General features: G+C 47.7%; 1 protein-coding gene across 6 annotated transcripts in view; it reads right to left on the bottom strand.

Annotated features, from left to right (window-relative positions):
* The window catches only part of Scube2 (signal peptide, CUB domain and EGF like domain containing 2), a 68,912-nt gene extending 59,269 nt beyond the window's left edge, over window positions 1-9,643 (bottom strand). For 5 of the 6 annotated variants that reach the window (XM_055607442.1, XM_055607445.1, XM_055607444.1 and 2 more), the window contains exons 1-3: window positions 9,439-9,643; window positions 8,186-8,302; window positions 1,518-1,643 (exon numbers count right to left, since the gene is read on the bottom strand). In XM_055607442.1, coding sequence (XP_055463417.1) covers window positions 1,518-1,643; window positions 8,186-8,302; window positions 9,439-9,568 — 373 coding nt within the window. In that variant the 5' untranslated portion in view covers window positions 9,569-9,643. The remainder of the gene's footprint in view (window positions 1-1,517; window positions 1,644-8,185; window positions 8,303-9,438) is intronic. The other variant, XM_055607443.1, reaches the window with a different exon arrangement.
* Window positions 9,644-10,364: the final 721 nt, after the last annotated feature.

Here is a 10,364-nt window from a genome sequence, read left to right as displayed (position 1 = left end):
TCCTCCTCCTCCTCCTCCTCCTCCTCCTCCTCCTCCTCCTCCTCCTCTCCAGAGCCCAACCTTTTGAACACAAGTTAAGCCTTCACTCAGAGAGAGGGGAATGGGTGTTCAGGTGGGTGCCTGAGGTTAGAGGTCAATGTCAAGTGTCTTCAAGTGTTCTCCAACTTATATCATTAACTGGGCTAGGTCATTTGCCCAAGGAGCTCCAGGACTCTGCCTGACTCTGCCTCCCCAGTGCCAGGATTGCAAGTGTGTACCACTATTCCTGCTTTAACGTGGGTGCTGGGGATTGGAACTCTGGCCCTCAGAAGACTTGCACAGCAGTCAGCTTACCAAGTGTGCCATCTCCCTGGCACTTCTGGGGCTTCTTAAGCTGACCTCAAGGCATTGGATCAAGTGACTGTTCCCTACTACACTGTAAAGGAAGATCTGAATAGCTGTCCACCAGAGACAGAGCCTGGTTCAAGTTGCTCCTTCACTGGCCAGCAAGTCAGCCACAGAAAGGCTCATCAGTGCTATCCTGCAGAGCTGATAGCAGGATCCCAGCAAAGCAAAGCACATGCCTGGTGCGCTGCTTTCCCCCAGACTATCAACCTCAGCTCCACCCACTGGGATTTCTAGGTTCTGATCTAGAGCTCACAGGAGGACCTGGTAGAATCACTCTGCAGTCTTCACTTTAGAGAATGAGTACCAGTGCATATTGTGAAAGTCTTGGAGGATGCTCTTGGAAAGTTTTTGTTAGTCTTTCAAGAGGAAAGAAAGAAAGAAAGGAAGAAAGAAAGAAAGAAAGAAAGAAAGAAAGAAAGGAAGGAAGGAAGGAAGAAAGAAAGGAAGGAAGGAAGAAAGAAAAAAGGAAGGAAGGAAGGAGAAAAGAAGGAAGGAAGGAAGGAAGGAAGGAAGGGAGGAAGGAAGGAAGGAAGGAAGGGAGGAAGGAAGGGGAAGATTGTGGAGATCTACCTGGCTGTGACCCAACATGTATCTGAGGCAAAAATAAAGACAAAGGAAAAAGACACAGTACTTAAAGGGTAGTTTGCATCCTTTCAATGAAACACCTAAGGTATGAATGACTAAGTGTCAGAAAATCAATAAGCAGTAATGGCAATGTCTACCCATCTCCTTGGACTAAAGCAATTTACCTATCCAGTATTCTGTCACATAGCCTAATACCTAAGGGGCCAAAGCCCACATTTCCTGACCCCTGAATCCCTTTTTGTCTTCTTTATATATGTAGACAGGGTCTCATATAGCCCAGGCTGGCCTCAAGTTTGCCAGGTAGCTAACAATGATCTTTAATTATTGATCCTCCTGCCTCTATCTCCAGAGTGCTGGGATTACAGACATGCAACACGGTGTCTGGTTTGCAGCACTGGAGACGGAATGCGGGGCTCTGTACATGCTGGGCAAGCACTCTATTGACTGAAGTATATCCCATGTCCTCCTTTTTGTTGTTTTCAAAAAGAAAAAGGATGCTAGAGGGTGGGGAGAGGAAGACTGCCATGGTCAAATGTTTTTCTTACCTAGACAATTATGACCGTCATGAGCCAACATGAAGCCATCAAAACAGGTGCAGCGATAGTTGCCTGGGATATTTAAACATTCGTGGACACAGCCTCCGTTGAGCTCATTGTCACACTCATCTGTGTCTGAGAAAGGAAACAGAAGAGAGCCCAGCAGGTGCTATTTCCGTGGGGGACATGTGTATGCATTTACCTGTTAGCAGCCCACTTCTTTAAATCCACCCAAACAGAAAATTAAACAGGCCCTAATCATTCATGGTTGTAGTGTTTGAAACTACAAAATACTAGAAGCAACCTAAAAGTCCATATTTAGGAGAGCAGTTTAATGGGTGTGGTATGTGCTGGCTGGCCTCATGCCAACTTGACACACAAAGTAGTTATCTAAAAGGAGAGACTCTTAATTGAGAAAATGCCTGCATGTGACTTAGCCATAAGGCATTTTAATTAGTTATTGATGGGTGGTAGGCGGTATGATTCCTGGGTTGCTAGCCCTGGGTTCTATAAGAAAGCAGGCGGAACAAGCCATGGGAAGTAAGCCAGTAGGCAGTGCCCCTCCATGGCCTTTGCATCAGCTTCTGCCTATAGGTTCCCAAGGTATTAGAGTTCCTCCCCTGACTTCCTTCAAAGATGAACAGTGATGTGGAACTGAGTGAAATAAACATTTCCCTCCACAAGTTGCTTTTGGTCATGGTGTTTCATCACAGCATTACAAACCCTAAGTCATGGTACATTCACTTGATGGAGTACTATACAGCTCTAAAAGAGAATGAAGATGGTCTCTATGGACTGGTTTGAAATAATTAATAGAATATAATGTTAAATAAAAAACAAATTAAAATGCAAAAGAAAGCCTAGATATGTTAAATTCAATACGACATCAAAACATACACATGCATATAAAATTTCAACATGCATAAAGTTTATGTGGGAATAAAGAGACTCAAAAAAGCTAATACAACTTGAAGACATCCAGAGGAACTTACTATAAAGTTGTTCTTATTAAGACAGCAGTCTAAGGATAAGGAGATCATGGGACAGATACCGAGAATGCAGACACAAATACCTACAGCCCAAAGTTATTCAGAGTGAAAGACCTTGGAACATCAGCCCTAAACAGGATGACTTCGTCAAATCCCTGCCCTTGGGGATCAGGTAATCCTGCAGAAGAGAAGGGCAGAAAGAGTCTAAGACCCAGGAGGATGGAGGACACCAAGGAAATGAGGACCTCTAACTCAACAGGACTGATGGCAGCTATGACTGAGGCAGCATGCTCATGTCAGCACCAGATGGGTCCTAGAGCTGAAAGAAGTGGACACACACCTCCATCATTAACCCAGAAGCTATCTCCAATTGATAACCACTCACAAATGAAAGTTTCGTTTCCTTCAAGGGAGTCTAGTGGGAAAACAAACTAATATTAAGCGTAGGCCACATGCCCCAGTAGATGCCAACAGAAAATGAACTCAGTGGCATCTTTGGAGGTTCCTTGTCTCATAATGTCATGCCAGGGCTTTTTTCCTTTTTTTTTTTTTTTTTAACTTTGCTCCCTCCCCTCTCCTCTCTCTCACCCCACCAGTTTAGTGTTTTTATGAGATGCCTGAGTATGTAAACAAGTGGGTCTCCGAATCTAATTAGTTTCTTGAGCTTTTTCTTGGGCTCGGTTCTGACTGTGTGTGTGTGTGTGTGTGTGTTGTCCTATTCTGATGTTTTGGTTTTTTTTTATTTTATTTATTTTACTATTAACCCTTAAAAAGCCTGTTTGTTTTCTAATGAAACAGAAGGGGAGTGGATTCTGATGGGAGGGGAGGTGGGGAGGAACTGGGAGGAGCAGAAAGAGGGGAAACTGTAATCAGGACATATGTGAGAAAAAAAATCCATTTTCAATAAAGGGGTGGGGGGTGGACAGGAGGACCCAAGCTTGAGCCAGCCTGAGCTGCATGGTGAGTGTGAGGACCTGGGTCATATAGCAAGACTCTGTCTCAGGAACAAACAAAGCCTGTGGTAGGTCTACACAACAGACTTCTTCACTGATAAAAAGGGATGAAGTGTGGATACAGATTGCAGCATGACACTGCTTCAAAAGCAGCAATCTAAGAGAAACAATCCAAATACTAAGGACCTGGATTCCATGAGTTCATCTATATGAGGTATCCAGGAAGGGTGCTGGAAACAAATCGCTGGTTAGCTGTTTCTGGGGAAGGACTGGGAATAAAGTGTGAATAGTGGATATTACTGAAAAGGAAAACGTTTTAGAACTCTGTGTGTATGACTGTACAACTCAGAAAGTTGATTACAAACCTTTGATTTGTCTATACAAAATTGGTAAGCTTTATAATATATACATGGTACATCTGAAAATTTGTTAACAAAGAAAATAGGCTTCTATTTGCCTGTCTGTATAAAAGACATAATGGAAGAATACAGGAAACTACAGTTGTGAGGGAAAAGGGGTAGAAAGAGGAGTCATAGGACAGGCTAAGTGGAACAAGAAGGCACTGCACCTCTTTGAGGATGTCAATTTGGTACAGCTTTGACTCTTAGAAATGCAGTAAGGGTTTATGTCTGTGCATAATACAAACAAATAACCAGGAGGTGTAGTATGGGAGTATGGGAATGGGAAAGTAAGGCATAAAAGGAAGCAAATAAACTAAGCATATTATGAATTAAAACATAACTAGGACACACGTGGGTAAAAGTGCTACCCTCGGTAACTGAAAGCAACCATTTGCTGGCTGTCATAAAAGCACGAACTGCTGCATGTTGCATTCTGGTTAATAAATACTGAGGCTGGTGAAACTGGGATACTCCCAAGGGCACGCGTCAGTCATCCTATAAATATGTCATGTGTCTACTAGGGCTGAGCACAGGTAAATACATGGCAATATGTGTGCAGAGGAATAAGAACAAAGAGCAAATAAGCTAGGCATGGTAGTGCACACCTGTGATCCCAGCACCATGAGAGGCAGACAGGTGGATCTCAGTGAGTTCGAGACCAGCCTAATCTACATAGCAAGTTTCAGGACAGCCAGGGCTATGAAATAAAGAGACCCTGTCTCAGAGAAACAGACAATAACAACAACAAATGAACGAACAGTACACACTCAAGGGCGTCTAGCTCTGTGCAGTGAGGAGCCCTAGGAGCAATGCACACAACGCTCTCAGGAGCACCACACACCCAGGTCTTAGTCTCTGTATATCCACCCTTTTCCATCAAAGGAACCAGAGCCCATTAGGAAAAATGGTTGAGTCCAAGGCAAGCAGAAAATATAAGAAAGGTGCAGAGGATCTTGCAACACAAAATATTAGAAAATTCTCAAAAAAGGATGTCAAAATGATACAGGCAACAGTGAGGAGGAGCTTCCACTGGCTAGAGCTGGAACAATTTGAAAATAAATAATGATATAAAGCCAATATACAAAAGTAGACAGTGAAATAGATAAAGGGATGGATGAATGAGCAAGAAGAGGCAGCTCTTCATTAAAGAACCCTAGTTTGTAGATACATAAGGGGGGTTGGGTGCAAAGTTCAATGCACACTACAGTGTTAGTTGCTGCAGGTAAGATCCATGATCTGACATAACATCAGACTTGAGGGGGAAGAAGGATGTTGGCATTATTCCAAAAGTACCTTCCCCCTAAATATGCCCCCACTGTAAATGTGGGGAGGGAATAGTAACTGAGTAGAGAGCCAATAGACATCACCTTTTTGTCTTGTTTTGTTTTGTTTTGTTTTTCAAGCCAGGGTTTCTCTGGGTAGCTCTATTTGTCCTGGAATTCAGTCTGTAGATCAAGTCCGCCTCAAACTTGTAGAGATACACCTGCTTCTGCCTCCCAAGTGCTAGGATTAAAGGCATGCACCACCATGCCCAGCTCAACAGACATCATCTTAAACCAGGTGGTCGAGGTTAGCATCACCCAAATGGGACACAGTGACATCATATATCACTGATCATATATTTACTGGGAAGGTCCCTGTGGTGTTTCTGTGGCACCCTTACTGATATACAGGAGATCCTATCATGAGAAGAAAAAAGACAGTTTCTTCTGGATGGTCTTAAAATTCAGTACATAGCCAAGGCTGGACTCAAACTCATGGCAATCCTCCTGTCTCAGCCATCATGACAAGCTCTATCAATTCTTTGCCTCCTAACATGAGGCAAATGAAATAACAGTGTCCATCAAAAGTGTTGATGTTGGGAACTATGAAGAGATGGCCTTGGAAGTTAAGAGTACCTGCTGCTCCTGCAAAGGACCCAGGTTCAGTTCTCAGCAACCACACCAGGAAGCTCACAATCGCCTGTCACTCCAGGTGACCAGACACCTCTTTCAAGCCTCCTTGGACACCTGCACATGTGTGGTGCACATACATATAAAATAGAACAAATAAATCATTTTTTAAAGTGCTGGTGTCACGGGGCAGGAGATGTAGCTCAGTTAGAGTGAATGAGATTCTATCCAGTCTCCAACATTACATAAGCCAGGTGTGGTGTCCCAGCACTTAGGAGATGAAGGCGGGATGATCAGGAGTTTGATAGCATCATCTCCTTGCCCGCACAGAAAGTTCAAGCCTAGCCTGAGCTACATGACACCCTGTTTCAAATAAATAAATAAAGTGGATGCGAGAGAAAGAAAGACTAAGAGCTGAGGAAACACGGACGCTGACTATGTGGGTCAGGACCTGGAGTTGATTCTGGAGCGGAAACAGAACATCAGGGGAGACTGATGAAATCTGAATGATGTTTACGGCTGTTTTTTAAGTGAGATTGTGCCATTGCTGAGTTCCTGGTTTGGGGGACTATACAGTGCTTTTGTAAGTGGACAGATGGTGCTTTTGTAAGATGAGTGAAGAGTAGCCATGAGTTTTGCAACCCTTTTGATCTAAAAGTATTTCTAAATGAAAAGTTCTCTTTAAAAAAAAAAACAATTTTTAAGAAAAGAAATAGAAAAATGGGGGCTGGAGAGATGGTTTCAGCAGTTAAAATATGTACTGCTCTTGAAAAGGATGTGAGTTCAGTTCCCAGCACTCACACTTGAGCTTAAATATAACTCCAGCTGTGCAGGGCCTGACACCTCTGGTCTCCAAGAACACCTGCCCTCGCAAGCACATACAAATACATGCAAGCACATAATTAAAATGAAGGATTGGATGGATGGATGGGTAGAAAGATAGATAGATAGATAGATAGATAGATAGATAGATAGATAGACAGACAGACAGATAGATAGATAGATCTAGCTGGGTGTGGTGGTATGCACCTACAATCCCAGCACTTGGAAGGTAGAGGCAGGAGCTTCAGCATTGGTTGTGTGTCTGAGGCCATGCTAGGCTACACAAGCCTGTCTGAAAGAAAAAAATTCAAAATCAAATCAAAATCAAAATCAAAACAAGAACAACAGCAAAAGCCAAGAATGAGTGTCTACTACACACCAGCTACCCCTGGAGGTCACATACTGTCCTACACCGAGGACTGGACTTCTCAGAGGCCAGGACATGAGACGGGGTCATTTGAAACATCAAGACATGAATCAAAGCCGGGTGCGGTGGTGCAGGCCAGTAATCCCAGCACTCAGGGAGGCAGAGTAGGTGGATCTCTGTGAGTCTGAGCCTGGTCTACAAAGTGAGTCCAGGACAGCCAAGTCTACACAGAGAAACCCTTTCTCTAAAATCAAAAAAACAAAAGTCATGAATCAAACATCAAGACATCACACACCACCCAAATAGACATGTATCACGCTTTCCTTCTCCCTGAAGTTAGGGCTGTTTTCCAAACCTCAGACAAGACTTACTATGTCAGGTTTGCTCCTGCAGACACTCAGATCAACTCCCACTATGAGTAAAACCTTTCAGAAAGAAAGAGGCCTCAAATATGTTCATCAAGATTGAGTCCAGAGGCAAGAAGACACAGAACAGCTGAGCTCAAATATCCCCCATCAGTTTTATGGGGATGTCTTGTCCGAGAGCAGCTGCAGGCTGAGTGAGCATGACAGACCAGGAGCTGGGGCAGACATTCACCTGCAGGTGAATCATGTGTTTACGGCCCCAAGCTCCCTGTCCTCAATGTCTCCATCCATAAAATGAGCAATGGAAATGGCCCAAAGTTCCCGGAGGACACCTGTCAGGGCTACCATTCTGCCTCTTCCAGTGAGAGCAGTTTCCATCTAGCTCCGAGTTTGAGTTCACAACTAATCTCTAGTCGGCAGAGTCCAGACGTCAGGCTCGCAGCTCCGGAGCACCGAAGAACTCAAATCTCCCTCAGCACAGAGTGAGTTTGCCATTCAAATAAGGCAGTGCCTAGGTATAATTCCAAAGCCTAGGAGTTCCCAGACCACAGACAGGATGAATCCTCCAGAGACAGCAGAAGACAGGACTAGTCCTTAATCTCCAGGGAGGCAGGAATGTTGCAGCTCTGAGAGTCTGGCTCTCCTCGTGAGCAGAACCAAAAAACAGCAAAGAATCTCATTTCCTTTTCCAGAAGCTACACAAGAGGACCTTTGAGAGCCCAAGAAAACTGTGATCCTTCTGGAAAAGACCTCTTGCCCCAGCCCTTTGTGGATCTGAAAACCACCTCAAAGAGCAGGTGGCAGGAGCGCTCTTTAGTCACTGTGTGCTATGGAGCTAAGGAGGTGGCAGCGCCTCTGCTGCCCACCTGCCCACTCTGGGTCACTTACCCTCACACTGTCTGCCCTCCCCTTGGTGGCCAGCCTTGCAGGAGCACTTGTAGGAGGTGGGTGTGCTCTGACACAGTGCATCAGCGTGGCAGTCGTCCAAGAGAACACAGCAAGCGCCTGGAACAGCATCCAAGAGCCAGTCTCTCTCTCAGCCTCCCACAAACCTACCCAGCTCTACTCCTCCAATGCCATACTGCTAGAACACCCAAGTCCAGGCCCATTTGCAGATGTGTTGCTCTAAGTGGAATCACCCAAGCGTCCCTCACTGGCCTCCAAGACTCAGTCCTCTTGAAGTGAGCCACGATCCCCTAATGCCAGGTACCTGTCCCCCACCACATGCTCGCACATGCTCCCACATCTTTAGCTCATTCATGGCCCAGAGTATGCAGGGCTGTCCCTGAGCACCCTCACCTGTCTCTCCACAGTGCCCTAACAACTGAGCCAGGTCTTTGATGCCACGCCAGCACCGTGCCTGGCACAGAAGCATGTATAGACTGCCTGCTAAGGGAGAGGAAGGAGGAGCGAGCAGGGCTGGCTAGAAAGTTCCAATAGATCGCCAAGACAGCTGTCTCTCGGCTTTCTCAGACTTTGGGATGGGGGGTGGTGGTGGTGGTGATGAGAGTTTCCCTGGTCTCTAAACAAACAGCATCCTGAGCTCTCAAACCGTGCAATATAGGAATGGTGTCCCAGAGGCGCCAGCCCAACCTTGCCCGTTCTCTCAACCCGCAAAACCACCATAGCCAAAGCGTGTCCAGGGTCGACACCACTCCAGCATATGAAGATAGAAACGAGAGGGTTTTGAAAGAGTTTTAAGTCCAGTCAAAGCAGACTGTGCAGAGTTCTAATCTATGATTACTGGAGGCTTAGGGACATCCCAGGTCTTGGCACAGTAGCTGTTCCGTGCTCACAGACGTCTCTGAAGCTCATGCTGGAAAGTATGAGCCCCAAAGGAGAAAAAAAAAAAAAAAAAAAAAAAAAAGAGTCACATTGCCTCGAGCTCAGTTTCCCCATCTACGCAAGGGGGAGCTGGACCCTCGACCCCGGTCTCCTCCACCGCACTCAGCCAGCGACCATCTGGACACCAGGCACTCTTAGGAGATCCCGAAGACGACAGGTACCAGGGCGGGAAAGGAGCAGGAACCTCCGGCCCCCTCGACGGCGGGTGAGGGCTCCGGGGGCGGGAGACCTCGCAAGGGGACCCAGGAGTCCCTGCCCTGCGCCGCGCCAGGTGCGCCCTGCGGCTGCACACTCACCCTCGGGCGGCCCGTTGGCGCGACCCGGGCCGGGAGGGACGGCGGCGGCCAGCAGAGGCTGCGGCGGCAGGAGCAGCAGCAGCAGCAGCGCCAGGGCCTGCCGAGGCCGACCGCAGCCCGCGACCCCCATGGCAGCCGCAGCGCGCGGAGAGCCGGCGGCGGCGGCGGCGCGGGGAGGCGTGTGCGGGCTCCGGCCTCCGAGCCCGCCGACACCCCCGGCCCCGCCCGCCCCCGAGCCCCGGCCTCATTTTCACACGGTCCTCCGTGCCGCCCCGCCCGCCTGGCCCCTCCCCGGCCCGAGGCGGAGGGGGCGCGGCCGCCGGGCCGGAGCTGTCAGCACAGCAGAGCGGTGCGCTCGGCTCCCCCGTGCAGAGCGCCCTCCAACTTGACCGGGTCCTTCCAGCCCGAAGTAGTCACCCGGACGCCCAGAGAGTGTCCCCGCTCAGTCCCCACACGACGAGACACGGGACCCCAGGCCCAGCGCCCCTCCAACACTTTGGGGGGGGTCCGCATATCCTATCGGGAAAACTCAGGACAAGGCTACCTGAGTGAGGTGAATGACCTCAGTTGCTTTGCCCAGGCCAACACTCACACTCACTGTGTGCTCCTGGCCCTAACCAGGCCTCCCTGATACCCAGCCCCACAGGTCACACGCACACACACATACACACACACACACACACACACACACACACACACACACACACATGAGAGAGAGAGAGAGACCGCCAGAGACAGAGAGACAGAGACAGAGAGCTGGGGTTGAAATCGCTGCAGAGGATGGTTCCTCACTGAAATCTAGTTAAGTGTATCTTAACAGCAAGGAAGTGAAAAAAAAAAAAAAAAAGGGGGGGGGGTCCAGAGGCCAAGGGTGGGCGGCCAAGGGCAGCAGGGCTCCCAACTTTGTCCTGGGTATAGGTAGCATC

The sequence above is a fragment of the Psammomys obesus genome, unplaced genomic scaffold (genome assembly GCF_907164565.1).
Source record: "Psammomys obesus unplaced genomic scaffold, mPsaObe1.curated_primary_1811, whole genome shotgun sequence".
Classification (NCBI taxonomy): Eukaryota; Metazoa; Chordata; class Mammalia; order Rodentia; family Muridae; genus Psammomys; species Psammomys obesus.
The sequence above is the reverse complement of the archived record's forward strand: the minus strand, read 5'-3'. Positions and strand labels throughout refer to the sequence as shown.